Raw genomic sequence first — 18,900 nt, forward strand, 5'->3', positions numbered from 1 at the left:
AAAAAACAAACTAGAAGAAGGTGCAGAAGCTGAAAAAGTAAAATAAAGTGAAGACATGCATGACACTAAAGTTCCATTCTCTTCTATAGACTGACATACACTGCTGCATACTATCATTCTCTCATTTTAGAACAGAAAAAAAACACAGTTCTGTAAGTTACATTTATTGATAAGTTGCATATTAATAATAAATGGTACCTGAATGCTATCATGTGTCTAGGAGAATTTCTCAAAGCATTTAATACATCTTCTATATTTTGCCTCAAACAATTTAAGAATAAGAAGGACTTCTGAAACCTACCACAAGAACTCTGTTTGCCCCCCAAAAAAGGAATTACAAACTAAGGATAAGTGTACTGCCCACTACAGAGTTAAAACTGGAACCCAAAGTTTTAAGACTTGAGTTTGCAGCTTTGAGAGATCTTAGGACTATTTTATGTCACCCAAATCAATGCCTGAGGAGTACCAGCAGCTAAATATAGAGGTAATAAAAACAATAGAGTTCTAACTAATTGGAAACCTAAGATATTCCTTTTAGTGCAGAAATCTTAATCATGTGTTTTAATTAACATTCAAATTTAATTTAGAATCATTTTTCTTGACTGTCTAGACAAGCTTCCTATCTACAGAATGCTTTTAGGGCTTCACAAATGCTCACTCTACTAATAGAAGATAACAAGTTTCCAAAATGTGGAATGTTTCCTTTGCAGAGATGCATGGTAGTGTAAATAGAGGTAAATAGTGCTTACCGTGGTGAGAGACTTCCTCTGGGTGAGCTTCCTCTGCCAACTAGGCTTCGGCTATTGTCTCCAAGATCTTGATCTGCAGTGTAAATATTTCAGAGCTGATAAAGTGACTCTCTCACTAGATAAGAGGTTTTAAGCTCTTGCCCTGATTTTTCCTAAAACACACATTAAACCTTTACCACTACCTTTCCAGTACTATGAAAGAAAAAGATCTAGCATATTACTAGTTTAGAACTGCTGAACTATGGCGTGTAAAGCGTTGTCCCTACACGTTTTTGTGGGTGTAGAAGGCCATGGATTATGTTCTGTTCTTTCATTCCTTTCAGTTTTACAGCACAGAAGTGTGGTTTGAATTTGCAGAACCCTCCCCTCAGCCACTTTTAATTTCTACGGTTAAAGTAATGAATCACAGCTGTGGACAGATAATCTGTATGCTTATCACAGCAAATCTTTATGCTTTGTATTTTTTAACACTTTGCATCCCAAGACAAGTCATACCTTTTACCAAGCTAAAGTTACATGAATCCTTACACCAAGAATGAAATTACATAACACTAAATTTACAAACTGACACAAACAAGTAGAAATCCAGAATTCTATATTTAAAAGAAAATAATTTTTAAGTCTTCTAAATACTCCATAGGTAACAACAGAGTATCTCTGCTTGAAGGGTAACACATTTTCCCTGCAGTTAGCCCCTTATAAAATAACCCTAACTGGCCTCTTTCAAGGTTGTCCTCCCCTTATTCTGAGTCAGGTAACCTCTGACCCTTGAAGGGTAAAGACATGACTGATCCATTCTTGGTGAACTGCTAAACCTATTCCCTTCCCCCAAACAGGCATGACTACTTGGACATGTCAACAAATCCTTAAGGATGGAATGAAACAAAGCAAATCCAGTGGCTCATTAAAACAGGACAAGAGACAAAAGCTACAAAACGTCAACTGGTAAAAATTCACAGGATTACTAAACACTGCAGAAATTCTCTAACAGGATTTTTTTTTTAAACAAGTTTGTGTAATGCAATTTCATGAATTATGCAAATAAAGGTTTAGGCTATTCACAGAAAAGCCTAGTGTTATGTTACTTTCATTGCATAGAACTGAGGACTGAACACATCAATCACAAAAGTCACAGGAGACATTGTTGCATTCCTGCCTGCTGATGGCTCTGCTTAAACATTTACATTTCAGACAGTTTAAAAAAAAAAAAAAGATCACTTTTGCAGCACAGCATACTATTTGCTTCCAACTGTGATTCTTTGGGTAAAACAACAACAATCAATCCTCTATTAACCACACCTGCAAACTTCTTCAAAGAAAATGAACCAATGAGGGTGGGAGAGATTATTAGAATTTAGAATTTAATTGTTGAAGCCTTACCTGTTTGATTGCTTTCAGACTGAGCTATGAGAGCTGCCATTGATGGATTTGGATTTAATCTACTGCCATACATATGAGATGGTGTCTGACTAAGAGAAGAAGATCCAGATAGGGTATTGGCCTAAATGAAAAGAAGTACATTGATAAATAAGTTATATCTGAAAATATCTTAATGTTTTTCCTCCTTCTAGTTCTAGTAACTATTCTCTCCAACTTCAGAATATGAGCAGAAGTTTTTGAGTTTCTGAAAAGGAAATTTCATTCCAGTTTCACCATTCCAACATGTCCTAGTCAACACTAAAACCCAGTGGTATGGTAAACATGTGGGAAATCAACTGATTATTTAATCTTATTAAACCATTTATAAAATAAGGTAGGGAGACAACAGATGCCTAACAAATGCTTCAGCCACTTACATCACAAGCTGGCTAAGAAGGTCAAAGGGTCCAACTTCCACTTCTAGTATTTTAGCACGGAGCCATATTTTCATTGCTTAACTCTGTCATTAGTAAAACCTGCACACTGTTTTGTTACTTCCTATTTTGGTAGACTTGGAAGCCTGCTGCTTTTTCTGTTTTGTTTTGTTTTTATTTTAAAAGAAAGCAAACAGGCATCACAAGTATGTTTTCTATACAATGCAGGGCTCAACGAATCACAGCTTTGCCCTGACCCCTTATAAGGCACTGTCTTTTTGGCAGGAAGCCAGCTCTACTAACTGAAGAGCTCGTCCAAAGTTTGTAATTCATTCATGTTGCTAACCACAATTCTGAAGGCCTCTACTGGGACTTGCGCCAAACAAGCGAAAATGAACCCTTAAACAGATGAAGCTGAGGAGGCTGGCCAAAGTATTGCGTAATCCAATGTAATAAAAATGCTTTCTTTGATGTGTATACTCTTTCCCACTTTCCAAGAATATTATAAACTTAAAATGTGGCATTTTGGAAGCAAATTCTTGTACACAAAATACTATTATTCTCAGACTTAACAGAACCACAAATTTTAAGTAAATATCTTATTGTTTCCATGAATGAAGTCAAACTTAGGCTTTTATAAAATGAAATCATTACAAAGTTATTTCAGAATAAAACTCTTGAAAATAACTTGAATGAACTAAAACACTTCTAACAAAGAAGCTAAATAAGAGCAGAACAAAAGATGTGAAACATTCTGACAAGTATTAATAGCACACAAGAGACTATGAGAACATAATAGTTGTAACAAGGAAATGCTACAGAGAATAAACTATTTCTGGATTGACTCATATCTGACACTAAATCTTGGCCTTTAGCCAACCTAGTAAGCATAAAAAATGTACTTAACAATTCCAGAATTAGTTCATGATGCAGATCCCTGTCCTGCTTTCCACTATTTCAAAGGGTACATTTTATAGCTTACACTTTAATGTGTAAATTCAACCTGTCATTTTTGGATTTAATTTTTCCCTCTTATTAACTATATGCATACAGAGTCAATATGTTCATATTATAAAGTCCTCATAAAAGATAAATAAAAACCCTCAACCTAAAGATCATACTGGATATTTACCATGCATTTAGTATTACAGGATACATAAAATGCACAATTTATAAATTGGGATACTGTAAGACTTTTTTCTCTCCAAAAATCAACTATCTGGTAATTTCAGCTATTCATAAAATAACTGAGAACAAGACAAATACAAACAAACCATCAGAAAAGCCAGATGTTACCAGTCTCATGGGTTATTAAAGTCTCAGATACCTAATACTTACAATGCCTTACACAGGGCAAATTTACTTATTTTAGACAAAATTCTCATAAAAGAATCAACTAAGCATATAACAGATTAGAAATATAAAATTAATCAGGAAGAGGGAAAAAAAGTAGTTTCCTGAGACAGTCTGTTGGCAGCTGACAGCATGAGAAGAGAGAGGAATATGAGGAAGAACAAGAGCATATTACAGTACTGGTGGGATGTTCCTCAAAGAACATACACCTCCTGTAAGCAAGGAAACATTCTTAGGGTTCTGACTCTCCTTTTATGCAGTCATCTATTGGCTAAATTACAACAAATAATTTACCAAGTAGAATACCTTTTTAGTCCCAATGGTCAGTCCTATGAGAGGCCTTAGTCTCTTAATAAGATCTACTCTTGGGCTGGGGATGTGGCTCAGTGACAGAGCACTGTGAGGTACTGGATTCCATCCTCAGCACCACATAAAAACAAATAAATAAAATAGAGGTATTGTGTCCATCTACAACTAAAAGAATATTTAAAAAAAAAAAAAAAGATATACTCTTTCCTAGGAAGGATTTCTTCTGCCAAAGGATTCATATCTACCCTTAGTAACTTCCAAATTTCACAGGGTGGAACTTTCTCATTCTAAATTCCAAATTATCTTTAGTTTCCCTATCATCCATTAGGCCCACTAAGATCAAAACAGAAAGCAGTGCAACATAATCTATTTGCATAATGACAATCACAGAAAGAGAATAATGTAAACTATCTTTAGGATATAAAAGTCTATTTTTAAAAGACGGCTGGCAAAAGATATTAATAATAGTGTAATAAACTGAGAATACTACCCTAAATTACCAATTTCCAAAACAATCAGGATGACTAAAAAGTAACTGATATATGTTTTTCTAAACAAGAATCTTTTGTAAAAGAAAAAAACATTATTAATTTTACCAGAGTTTGTTTTGGTATATTAAAACATCTAAATCAGTCTATATTAATTTCTGCCAGAAAGCTCAAGTTATAAATATTTTAAGGTAGGCAAAGGACTCCACTAATGTCTATAACAGTACTTTGAAAACAATGTGTGGCACATTTAGGGCTGGGAAACTTTGATGACTCTTTCTGTTGGTGCCTCCAGCCCCATACCTTAATGAAAATATCTTACAACTCATAGTAGAGAAAATGGATACATGGGAGAGTAAAGAAAAACAACTTATTAAAGTATACACACAGCATCTGGCATTCTGTAAACTTAAAGAATCTCTGTTGTCACTAAAAAGTGAAAACATTAAGATTCAGGGGAATGGAAAGAAGTTCACATTAACCTAGGGAAGCAAGGGTTATGAAGCAAAGGACACTGAAAGCTTTTCTGTAAAAGAAATCTGGAACAAGGAATAAAGGAAATACTTCTCTACAACATACTTTTGGGCATGGCTTTTTAAAAGTGCACTGAAAGTAAATTACTAATGTACCATCAGTCTGCTTCAGACGATCTGCTATAAAGATCAGATGTGGGGACAAGTGCATGGAGTACGGCACACATGGCATACGTTGAGGGCGTCTGGAGTGGCAGGCTACTCCCCTCATGCTAGGTATGTGAGCGCTAGGTGTGTAAGCCACAGGCCACTTACCCTGTAGGCACAGCCCTGGGCATGAAGCCATGTGTTACAGTCCCTGTGCTTGCTCCATGGCCCACTCCTCGATTGGCCGCTGCAAGGATAGTTAGCAGAAACTGTACTGGTGACTGCCTATAATCTGCTTAGCTACTGCCTGAGTATATGTACATGGTAACTACGCAATAAAATCAGACCTACTTCCTGCTTGGTTTCCAGAGGTCTTGATTAGTGACTCTGCAGCCACACTCTCCTCTACCCTGTTCTGTGGACCTCCTCACTGGATAAGAGAGAGCCCACGCAATGAGAAATTCTTTTTGAAAGGAAGTACCTGCCTTATGACATTTTAATTTTATCCTGCCCAGGTAAGGAAAATATCTATGGTAGATAGATATTATCCTTGGACCTATTGGTACTCCAAGCATATAATTAACACTAGGAGAAGCTAAGTAAAGGTTAGCTTTAATACACACACACACACACACACACACACACACACACACACACACACACAGTGTTGTTCTTACAACTTTTCTATTCACTTATTTTAAAATAAGTTAGTACTGCTATGATAAACTTCTGCTTTAACCTGAAATCTTATTCTAACACTCTAGTAAAAACCTCATTAAAAGAATAATTATTTTATAAGATGGACCTAAAGACCAGTAGATGAAAACTAAACTGAATGATTATTGAGGTAAATATAGATCATTTTTAAACAAAATATGTGTAGGTGCCTAAAACACCCTTAACAAATTTAGAATAACTTATTAAATGTTTAGGAAAAATGCATGTCTCTATGAAGTCAGTATTCAAACTCAAAACAAATAAATTTAGCATTTCCTAAGTAGACTAACATACATTATAAGAATTATATTTCAGGTAGAAATTTCTCCTGTCAATCGGTTACCTCTTATATTTCAAATGTCTGCTTATGTCCACAGAGATGTGTATAAAGAGCTCTTGCTGTAAAGTAGTAACTCTTAGATACTTGTTTCATCATAAATGAGTTAGTTGTATACAGATTGGAGAAAAGAGCAATGTTTGCTCAATTATGTGAAGACTTATAAGTAGGTATTGTTTGTCGTAGATTTCTCCCTGTCCTATGTTGATAAAGGCAGAATTAGGAAAAATGAACCAGAAAAATTAGATATGAAGGGACAGTACCTATGGGAAACTTCAACTTTGGAAAGTATTATAATATATCAGCTAGAAGCACATTTGGAATTTCATACAATGAAAGGTTATAGCACGCATTTTCAAAACTACACAATTAACCTGTCAATAAACATTAAAGTCAAATGATTCAAGCAAGCTCTAAAATGAACTGACTATATAACACGTCTTAGAAGAATGCCTGGAACATAGTAAGCATTTATATTTTAACTCATTTAAATATTATTTTTGTAAGTAATTATGGTTTCTATTTTTCTACTAATTACATTAGAGAGTATAATTTACTAATCATATCTCGATACTGTACCAAATTCCCAAAATTAAAACCCATTTTTCAGTAACATGGTATAACAGTGTAGACTGTATAAACGTATCATTATACAGTAATATTATAATCTGTTCTATAATAATATAGCAATACTACAAAGTAAATGTTTTTAAACATAGTTTATGTATTTCCTGAATTTGCAAACACAATGTTTGACCAGAAAGATCTCCAGGAAAAATATGAATGAACATTACACAGAATTAGAGAACCAATGGAAAGTTTCATCTATGCTCCAGCTCAATTCAAACTTTATACTATGAAACACATTCTGGTAACAGAGCCCATTTCTGTGTCAGCTACCACCAGTAAGGCTTTAATACCCAGCGTGTGATGAGAGATGAAACCAAGTGTGAACAACTTTCAGGTCCCGTGAGTAGGCCGACTGTTGAAGCTGTCAGGTTCAATTGCATCACTTCACATTATTCAATGCCCCAAACTGCTCCCTAATTGTGAAGAGCTTAATGTATTCAAAACTATTGTTTAGGCTAATGCTGAAATGTCCCACAATTGAGTTCCCAAAAAGTAGTAGGAGGGATTAAAGTGTAGTTAAATCATCACTCAATACTCATGATTGGACAACAGGACTGTAACAATAACCAACCAATTTTAAGCAGGCTTCAAAATTGGTTAATATCTTGTCCATGTATCAGGAAAATTAAATTCCTAGGAGAAAGACAGCTATTGAAGTAATTTTTGATCTGGAAAAGATCTTCATCCACAGATGAACTCAACATAGTTACATTATGAAATTATAGGTTTTAACAAAAAAAATTTTTCATACTATTTTTAATAAAGGAATTATTTCTGTACAATTCCTCTTTATACTGGTAATCCTGCTGTTTTTGTAACAGTTGAAATTAATACCTAGTAATGTCCTTTATGGCCTGCATTTAAACTTAAAAACAAAATTATATAGCAGAAAGGTGAGGAACAAAGTATTATACAAGAAAAAACCTGAGGATCACACAAATTAAAAGACCTACCCAAGATCACATTCGTGAATGCTAAATCTCCTAGAACCCAGGTCTTCTGACTCAAATTTTTTTGCTATTTTTGCATTCCATCACACAAATAGGACATGGTAAAATTTTCCAAAGAGTTACCTCTTAGCATAAGAGGCACATAATTGGAAAATTCATTTTTATAATATAAAATGTTCATTAAAAGAGGTAAATTAGAGCTATCTTGATTCCAGGCTTACTTTCACCACTCAGAAATGCAAATTTGCACTGTTACTTAATCTGTTCATCATCCAACATATTGATATATTGAAAAGTTATAAAAACTTATTTTGCTTAGAAAGGAAAATTCCTTAAAATTTTAATTCATTATGAAATTACTCAAAAATATAAAATGTTCATTCTAATCAATTAAAACACAGACATGCCACTCTCTTTCCCCCTCAATTAGTTGAATCTGCCTAGGCAACATTCGTTTTCTCAAATAGAATGAAAGTGTCATTATCAGATACTATCACAGAACAAATCCAAGGCTACATGTAAGATAATACATCCAACATGTGCATATATATATACACACACACACACACACACACACACACACACAGAGGCATGTGCTACAGTACTGAAAACAAAATGATGAAAGTGTCACAGAAATCTAAGCTGCTTTTATAAATAAAAAAGTAATATCTGTATTTAAAATACGGAAATGTCTGTATTTAGTAAATATCATATAAAAAAACAAACACTGTTTAAATTTTTTTAACTTTAAATGATTTTTAAACCTATATCATTCTTAAGTAGGACAAGAAACAACCATTATATACATGGAGACTACATCCAAAAGCAAAAATTGGAATGTAATATATGATACAATGTAATTATTTTTCATTACATTCAATCTTAAATTCTTCTATTAAAGATGTCATTCTTCAAACAAAAGAACTTGTATTCTGGGCTGGGGGTGTGGCTCAAGCGGTAGGGAGCTCGCCTGGCATGCGTGCAGCCGGGGTTCGATCCTCAGCACCATATACAAACAAAGATGTTGTGTCTGCCGAAAACTAAAAAATAAATATTAAAAAAAAAAAATTCTCTCTCTCTCTCTCTCTTAAAAAAAAAAACAAAACAAAACACTTGTATTCTCCCAAAGAGAGAATGAATGCAGAACTAGGAAAAGGTGGAATTTGAAAGGGAAAATGAAAAATTATTGGTATTCTTACAGAAACTAATTTATTTCTCTACTTGTGATCCAACAAGGGAAGAACACATCATTAACAATCATGGACAGGAGTTCTATCTTCCAATATTGTTAACAGACTACAATTTCAACTACATTACTGATATATCCTAGTGTACAGTAATGCAGGTACTCTACCAAGTATTTGTGAAAAACAATTATGCTAAAAACAAGTACAACATATTAAGTAACACAAAATTAACACTTAAGATTTTAAATTGATTTATCCAACAGTTTTTCTAAATATTTTTTTTTGGAACTTGGATTGCTAATCATCAGACTTTCCTCCCTCCCCAGGATTTTACAAGTTGTCTCCCTCCCCACCACCCATTAAAATCCAAAATCAAGGAGCTGGGGTTGTGGCTCAGTGGTAGAGTGCTCGCCTAGCATGCATGAGGCACTGGGTTCAATCCTCAGCATCACATAAATATAAAATAAAGACATTGTGCCAAATCTAAAATTAAAAAATATTTTTTAAAAATCCAAAATCAGTTTTAACTTTTATTAGCCGTTCTTGATTTACCTCCTCAAACAAGAGGACTATTTACTTTTATAAAAACAAAGTCAAAAAAGAAAAAGAATGATCCCTGGATTTTTATCCTCACTGGCACCAATCCACTCACTAAAAATTACTACTTTAAATTTACTGGGGGGCAGGGTGGTAAGATGATTAGCATAACATTAATCAAATTTAAAACTTATATTCTCTGCTCATATTTTTAAAATCATTTTCTTCCTAGTATGGTGATTCTTGATGATTGTGATAACACTCTTAGAATTACATTTGTATTGATAGTTTTGATAGTTTCATCTTATCACATTGCTCTCTTCATTTTAAATCATCTACCTATAAAGCACACCTAAATAAAACACTAAGATGTGTTTATTTAAACACAATGAATTGTATGGTTTGAAGACAAACAAGGCCTCTATAAGAGTTAAACAGAAATGAACTTCGTCACTTCAGGGAAAAAATTCAATTACCAATTTTAAGAGTCCTGTTACTTCTACCTAAATATTGAGGGCTATCTTACTTTCCCTTGCACACTGCCTAGAAATTTTCACATTTTTTCACATTCAACATCAGCACAATTGTCTCAGGAAGCTAAATGGAAGTAGTTCTGCACTCAGTTCAACGGAGAGGTCAACATGCCTCAGTTGCCTGGAGACTGATGGTTGCTACAGCAGCACCAGATAAGCCAAACTAAATAAGCTTCAGCTTCAAGGCAGAAAGCATTTACTGCTAGGCAGAAACACAGATGCAGTTGTCAGTATGCAGCATTTGAATCAAACTGGATGATATAAGAAACCCATCTTAATGAAACATGAAAAGGGGATAAAAAGTAAAGATTTTAATTGGACTGAATCCTAAATTATTCGCAACTATGATTTTTCAGTGAGTCACATGTTAAATGGAATTTTCCCTCTAGCTACAAATTTCTCTTTACCTCCCTACATCCCCCCATCCACCTCTTCCTAATGCTAGCCCCTAAACCCACAAACATAATGAATGAGATTTTTGCATAATTCAGCCTGGAATTAACCAGAATAATTAAAACAGACTTTTGTATAAAGACAGAAACAAAAATGCACATTGAATATGTTCATGTGAGACTTGGTCCAAGGTTACACTTAATTAAAAGAGAAAAACTATTTATGAAAGCCATTGTTTCATTTATCCTTTCACCCTCTCTAACCCCAAACCCTTATGCCTACCTCACTTCTCTAGTGAAATGAATTAAAGAAAAACCCTCCTAAAGTAATCAAACTTTCCTTACTCAGGATAATAGGTTCACCAAATAGTTAACTTTCATCTTCAAAGATGATACTAATAATCATGCCACCGATTTTCTATGCTGACCGTCTGCTGTTCATTCTGACACTTGGCTTAATTATAATGGCGATTATTCACACTGCATCATTCACTCACATGCTTTAAAGATAACCTAATGCTGAGCTTTGATATACAGCTTACAAAAATACTGAAAAATAATATATACACACACACATACACACATATACACACACACATTACATACAAATACACACACATACACACACACACACACACACTACATACATATTCTAAAGCTCCATACAATGGAAATTATGCACATATACTAAAAGCTCAAATTTACGGCAACTTACATACAACTACTTAACTAGCTGTTTGTAATTAGATATTTACAATTATACTATTACAATATTGTTGAAATGTTAAGACTTACGACTTGAATTTTAGAAAATAACAAATAAAAATATAAAGAATTCCAAATAAATTTTAAAAAGATTTATTGCAGTTGCGCACACCTATATGCCCAGCTACTCAGGAGGTTGAGCAGAAGGATTGCAAATCTGAAGCCAGCCTTGGTAATTTAGCAAGACCTTATCTGAAACTAAAAAAATAAAAAGGGTTGGGGCTGCAGTTCAACAGTAAAGCCTCCTAGGTTTCAATACGTACTTCAGGGATCTTAAATTATTACCTTTGGAAAAGTATGTCTACAGTTTTCCCCATTTACTGTCCTATTGATACAATTTAAGATTATAATCCTTCCCTTCTTCCTTCTTTCCTCTTTCTTCAGTACTGGGGATTGTACTCAAGGGTGTTCTACCATGGAGCTACATCCCAGCCCCTTTTATTTTTTTATTTTGAGACAGGGTGTCAATAAGTTGCCCAGACTAGCCTCAAAGTTGTGATCTTACTGCCTTGGCCTCCCAAATTGTTGGGATTACAGGTACGCACACTGCACAAGGTTAACATTCATACTAGTTTTTAAATGTTTAGACATCAGATATTCATATATTATTTTGTGATTTTAAACATTATTTTAAAACCCCACAAAAGTCCAAAATTGGCTCATACTTTGTCACCATTATGTTTTTAAAGAAAAGAATTCAAAGCTCCCCTGAAAGTATAATTTTACATCAGGACAAAGTCAGAAACAAAGAAAGAGAAAAGAATCATTTAGTACCCATACAATCATTTGTCCTCTCTCATGAAGATCATGAAAAATTTCCTATTATTAACAAGTTTAATACAATTCAGATATTTCATACATTAAAGCTCTATTTAATTTGCCTCTCCTCCAACTACCCTTACTTTAAAAAATGGCAGACCCATCTGAACCTGACTTCACAACATTATAATATGTACCTGAGTTGTAACAACAGCAGGGGTTACAGATGATGCAGCTGAGGGGGAGAGAGCTCCCACTTGTTGCAAATGACCAGAGGACTGCTGAGGTAAATGAGAGCTGGAGACAGGAGTGCTAGATCCTGAGCCAGATACTACATTTGGAAAGGATACTGCTACATCATTGCTGTTATAAATACCTGCAAGAAAAGAAATCTTATTCAACAACTTGCAGTCAAATTTGCCACAGACACACAAGATTAATTAATGAATGAGAATACTTACATTTCTTCCTGATCTCTCTCCCAATTAAAAATTGTATTGTTGGTGTTAAAAAATACTGATATTTTATAAAATACTTGTCTAAAAGAACCTAAATAATTTTTCATTGGGCAAAACACTTTTGACAAAAGACAGGAACCACATTGGGAAGGCTTTTATAAAAAACATTAAAGTTTGTAGAAGGTTTCTAAGAGCAATGAAAGGTTTCTGAAACAGGAAAATAAAGCAATCAATAGCTGTATAACAATCACTTGGTAAGTCTTTCAAAACGCATAAGCTCAAAACCAGAAATAATGATTTAGAAAGTCTAAAATGGGAAGAGAACTTGTTCTAGAAAGCTATAACGTAGGGGGGGAAAAGTAGAATGGAACTTGACTTGAATTTCAGAGAACAACAAAGACTGATGAGGCCGGATGACTTTCTGTGACACAGCTGAGAGAATAAAGAATAGAAATGGATGTGAGAAACATTGAGGAGATAGAACAGACCTTATGGTTGACTGTATGGGTATGTGCATGGGAGTGGGAAGAAAGAAAAGGAAGAATTAAGGTATGAGGATGACCTGGACAGCTAGGAAGTGGTATCATTCACTTCGGGAGATAAAACATGATAAAAGACTTGGTGAAAAACACTTTCAGTTGCTCCATGAGGGGTAAAAGCCAGAAAGAAAAGCAGAAATAAGGACATGAAGGCTTCTTATTCTAGAAAAGAAAATGAGAAGAGAAAATAATCCTAAGATCAAATAAGTAGTTACTGGGGGAAAGCAAGTGTTTTTTTTTTTAAATGGGGGAAGTTGCCCATTTATGCTAATAACAAAAAACATGGAGAAGAAAGGCTCTTTGAAAATAAGAGATAGGAACACATCTATAAACAAGTAGTTCTCATGTGCCCCATGCGGTATTTGACAATGTCTGGAACATTTCTGGTCGTCAAAAACTGTAGAATATTACTCATATCCATTGGGTAGAGGCTAAGAATGCTGCACAAGATAGTTCCACAACAAAGAATAATCGGGCCCAGAGTGTCGTGTTTGGAGGTTGAGAAACCTTGCTATAAATATAAACATGGGCTCACAGGAGGGAGGGAAGATCAAGAGAACTTGACACTTAAATAAGAGAAAGAAAACAGAAAAGAATGATCTTAATGGGCTGTAGTGGCTCCCCACCCACCCCCTATAAATTGTTTTTAGAAACTCTAGCCCTAGAAGACAACAATTACTAAATTATATTAACAGATCAATTTACTTTGAACATAAATATTGCCTGGCATGGTGGCACACACCTGTAATCCTAACTACTCAGGAGGCTGAGGCAGGAGCATCTCAAGTTTGAGGTCAGCCTGGGCAACTTGTCAGACCCTATCTCAAAATAAAAATAAAAAGGGCTAGTTCAAGGAGCTAAACATCGCTTCCAGTTTACATGAGCAAACAGAAGTTTAAAGAAATAAAGTTACTTCCTTGGTGATCTAATAAGAGGGAGAATCAGGATTCAAATTCATACCTGCCTGATTCTGTAAAATGAAACCATGTCATAATACATTTTTTATTATTTTTTTAAGGTTTTCATTTTTGGTACAGGGGAATTGAACTCAGGGACACTTGACCATTGAGCCACATCCCCATCCTACATTGTATTTTATTTAGAGACAGGGTCTCACTGAATTGCTTAGTGCCTAGCCATTGATGAGGTTGGCTTTGAATTCGAAATCTTCCTGCCTCAACCTCCCGAGCCACTGCGATTACAGGCATGTGCCACCACGCTCAGCTCTTTCCTAATACACCTTTGAAGTTCCAGATGATCACATTCTTTGAGATACCTGTGGAACACAGGACTCCTGTATACACTACAATACAATGGGATGAGCCTGAGGCTTGGCAGAAAAATCAGTTCTAGACACACACAGAGGGATAGTAAATTAAAGTAAACTTGCAAATTCAAAAAGACTTTCTGTTGGTGTTCACTAAAGCTAAAAATTTTAACTACCTGCTCATATGTAGAAATATGGAAATTTCAAATTAAAAAGTCTAGATTTCTAGCTTCCCTGGAAAAACTGAAGAGCTGTCAACAATCTGGCTGGATCTTCAGATAAGACATAGATAACTTAATCCACCAGAATTCCTATTATCCCTTACTGTGTCACTCACCTTTTTACCCATGTATATATAATACCACCCAGCCTCTGTAAGTATTTGATTTACCATTCTTAATATGGACAATGGTCAAAGACAAGCAACAAAAATGATATCTATCACCCAGGGAAAGTTCTCAGTATGATTAAGAGAAGCAGACCAAAGACAGGATCTTAGGGAATTACCATTTAAAAGGTAGACAAAGAAAAACAAAACCACAAAGGACAAACTTAGAAGACTGACATCTTAGGTATCAAGTTAAAAAAAAAGTCGGGGCTGAGGCTGGGATTGTGGCTCAGCAATAGAGCCCTTGCCTAGGACGGGCGGGACCTAGGTTCGATCCTCAGCAACACATTTAAAAAAAAAAAAAAGGTATTAATAAAAAAAAAAAAAAAAAAAAAGCCGAAGGAAAAGATCAATCAAAAACACTGATGATTTAAGGCCAGAAAAAGAAGTCACTAAATGTGGCAATAAATCTTGGTAAGAGGACACTTAAAAAAAAAAAAAAAAAAGATGTAACTATATGTTTTTTATACCTTTTTAATTTATTTTTATGTGGTGCTTGAGGATCGAACCCAGAGCCTCACACATGCTAGGCAAGTGCTCAATTTGGTTGTGCAAGACAGAAGACACCACAAGCTTTATAATCTTAGTGACTAGAGAGGCGGAGGCAGAATTGCAAGTATGAGGCCAGCCTAAGCAGCTTACTGAGACCCTATCTCTTTACTAAGTAAGTAAAAAGGACTGGGGATGTACTCAGTGGCAAGGAATCCCTGGGTTCAATCCCTAAAACTAAAAAAAAAAAAAAAGAAAAGAAAAAGCACATCAATGATATGAATATTTACAACCTTACACTGCAAAGGACAGGCACATACACAAGAAAAAGATACGTATTTTTATAAGTTGATTACGTCAATGGTTCATTCAATCAATATTCATTGACTCTTTTTTAAAAAGTACTAAAGACAGCAAGAAAAAAATTCTGCCTTCAAAGAACTTAAAGAATCTCAAAGCAGAGGTGATCAGTATTCATAAGCTACTAATATTCAGAAGAGAAATGCTAGTGAGCACCCTAAAAGTACAAAGGAAATATAAGACTAAGTTCAGAGGAAGACTCAGGTTGACAACTATGGAACTACTGAACAATTCTCAAAGTGTCTTAAAAGATAAAATGCTGATTACATTATTAATTTGATGGTGAAAAGCTCACCTTTTTGTATCACTGGGGATGAAACTCGGGGGTAGTCTACCACTGAATACATTCCCAACCCTTTTTATTTTTTCAATGAAACAGAGTTTCAATAAGGCACCAAGGCAGGCCTTGAACTTGTCATTAGACCTAAACCTTCCAAGTCTCTGGGATTATAGGTATGTACTGAACCTGGTTGAAAGGCCTACTATACATAAATTCTCCAACATTTTTTTTCCTCCAGATTTTTTAAAATCTTTGTTATTTTTATTTATTTTTTTAAATTTATATATGACAATGGGATGCATCACAATTCATATTAAACATATAGATCACAATTTTCATATCTCTGGTTGTTCCTTTTAGATGTATATGACAGTAGAGTTTTTCTTGTTTTGGTGCTGGAGTTTGAACCCAATGGAGGATTAACCACTGAGTCACAAGCCCAGCCCTTTTTTATAGTTTATTTAGGGACAGGGTCTCTCTGAGTTGCTTAGAGCCTTGCTAAGTTGCTGGGGCTGGCTTTGAACTTGTGATCCTCCTGCCTTACTTTTCAAGCTGCTGGGATTACAGGCATACCTCCAACTTTTAAAACTAAAATACAAAAGTTAGCAGTAAATAGCATGCTGGCATCAAAATAGAACAACCTTTTGACTGAGACAAAATTGGATTCAAATACGGACTTTTCCAACTATGTGATCTTAAATCATTTATCTTTTTTTGAGCCTCCATAATACTGTCATTTATATAACAAAAATCTTAGCTACCTGACTTTGAGAATATCTATTTACTATCTAGCAATGCCTATCCCACAGTAAGTTTCAACCAAATGGTAGCCACAGCTATTTGGTATTTTAAATTCTAACTAAAATAAAAAGTCAAACAAGTGAAATGTTGTAATTATCAAGGCCTCTAATGTTTCCTACTACACTTTGAAAGCAGTAATGGCTATCACCACATGCAGTAATATATCAGGTAACTATAATATTCAGAAACAGAGCTGTGGTGACTGAAGACTTTCGATCTTAAAACTTTAATTCTGTTTTGATATTGTACTAATATGTGATTAAATGCAAAATTGCAAAGCCAAATGACAATCCAATGATGACATTCTGAAACTATATGTCACACTCAGGTTTCTACTACAAAATAGAGCACATCAAAATTTTTCTTTTCATTCAAGGCAGAAGAGCTTAAAATTCTAAAATCTTTTTTGGAAAATAATGATTGGTGATAGCCCTCAACTCCCTCATCCCTCAGGTATGATTGGTATGAATAGCGAAATAAAACCTCTAGATTTTTCTTCACAGGAAAATAGTCCTATTAAGTTGTTCTGTATCTGCTTTCTATTTTATTTCATTCTGTTTCCATATTTTACAAGTTATATACTATTTTAACCAAACCAAGGAGACATTCATTCACTTAAACTGAACTGAATTCTAGAAATGCTCAAGCTCTAGGAAAACACTCTGAAAGGTATCTGTTCAGGACAGAGAAATAGAAACAAAGATACAGAATGATACAGAGGATGGCAGGAACAGACTGATTCATATTCATTTATCTATTCATCCATCCTCTATCTTTCCATCTGTCTAGCAAACAAATGTTGAGAAGCTACTAGGAAACAGGCAATTTGCAAGGAGCAGGGAATAAGCAGGGAACAGCCAAGGCAAGGTAAGTTCTCAAGGAATTTACAATTTACCAGAAAGGTGACCATTAAAACAAATATATGAATATAAATGCCAACACATACTATGATGATAGAGAAAAAGGTAATATGAGAGTGAAAAATTAGAAATCAAGAAAGATCTGAGACAAAAGAAATTAAAGGGATACGGATAAGAAAAGAACTCAAACTATCACTATTTGCCAACATGATTCTATACCTAGAAGATCCAAAAAATTTCACCAGAAAATTTCTAAAACTAATAAATGAATTTAGCAAAGTAGCAGGATATAATATCAACACCCATAAATCAAAGGCATTTCTATACATCAGTGACAAATCCTCGGAAAGAGAAACTAGGAAAACTATCCCATTTACAACAGCCTCAAAAAATATATAAAATACTTGGGAATCAACAAAAGAGGTGAAAGACCTCTACAATGAAAACTACAGAACCCTAAAGAAAGTAATTAAAGAAGACCTTAGAAGATGGAAAAGATCTCTCTTGTTCCTGGATAGGCAGAATTAATATTGTCAACATGACCATACTACCAAAAGCACTAAAAAGATTTAATGCAATTCCAATCAAAATCCCAATGATATTCCTCACAGAAATAGAAAAAGCAGTTATGAAACTCATCTGGAAAAAATGAGAGACCCTGAATAGCTAAAGCAAGAGGAGTGAAGCAGATGGCATCACAATACCAGACTTTAAACTCTACTACAGATAAACAGTAATAAAAACAGCATGGTGTATTGGCACCAAAACAGGTTTGCAAACCAGTGGTACAGAATAGAGAACACAGAGACAAACCCACATAAATACAGTTATCTCATATTAGACAAAGGCACCAAAATTGTGTACTGGAGAAAAGATAGCCTCTTTAACAAATGGTACTGCGAAAACTGCAGATTCACATGCAACAAAATGAAATTAAGCCCGTATCTGTCACTATGCACAAAACTCAACTCAAAGTGAATCAAGGAACTAGGAATTAAACCAGAACCTAAAAGAAGAAAAAATAGGCCCAAATCTTCATCATGTCGGATTAGGCCCCGACTTCCTTAATAAAACTCCTAAAGCACAAGAAATAAAATCAAGAATCAATAAATGGGATGGATTCAAACTAAAAAGCTTCTCCTCAGCAAAAGAAACAGTCAATGAGGTGAATAGAGAGTCTACAGAATGGGAGCAAATTTTTACCACACATCAGATAGAGCACTAATCTCTAAAAAACCTTAACACCAAAACAACACAAATAACCCAATCAATAAATGGGCCAAGGAATTGAACAGACAATTCTCAGAAGGTGATATACAATTAATCAACAAATAATTGA

General features: G+C 34.6%; 1 protein-coding gene across 10 annotated transcripts in view; it reads right to left on the reverse strand.

Annotated features, from left to right (window-relative positions):
• The window catches only part of Mllt10 (MLLT10 histone lysine methyltransferase DOT1L cofactor), a 193,123-nt gene that overhangs the window by 16,990 nt on the left and 157,233 nt on the right, over positions 1–18,900 (reverse strand). For all 10 annotated transcript variants that reach the window (XR_011703945.1, XM_071599851.1, XM_071599856.1 and 7 more), the window contains 3 exons: positions 12,317–12,495; positions 2,130–2,250; positions 750–822 (listed from right to left, as the gene is read on the reverse strand). Coding sequence is in view for 9 of the 10 variants with exons in the window: in XM_071599851.1 (XP_071455952.1) it covers positions 750–822; positions 2,130–2,250; positions 12,317–12,495 (373 nt within the window). In the remaining variant the exon portion in view is untranslated. The remainder of the gene's footprint in view (positions 1–749; positions 823–2,129; positions 2,251–12,316; positions 12,496–18,900) is intronic.

This window comes from Marmota flaviventris, chromosome 12 (genome assembly GCF_047511675.1).
Source record: "Marmota flaviventris isolate mMarFla1 chromosome 12, mMarFla1.hap1, whole genome shotgun sequence".
In the NCBI taxonomy this organism is placed as follows: Eukaryota; Metazoa; Chordata; class Mammalia; order Rodentia; family Sciuridae; genus Marmota; species Marmota flaviventris.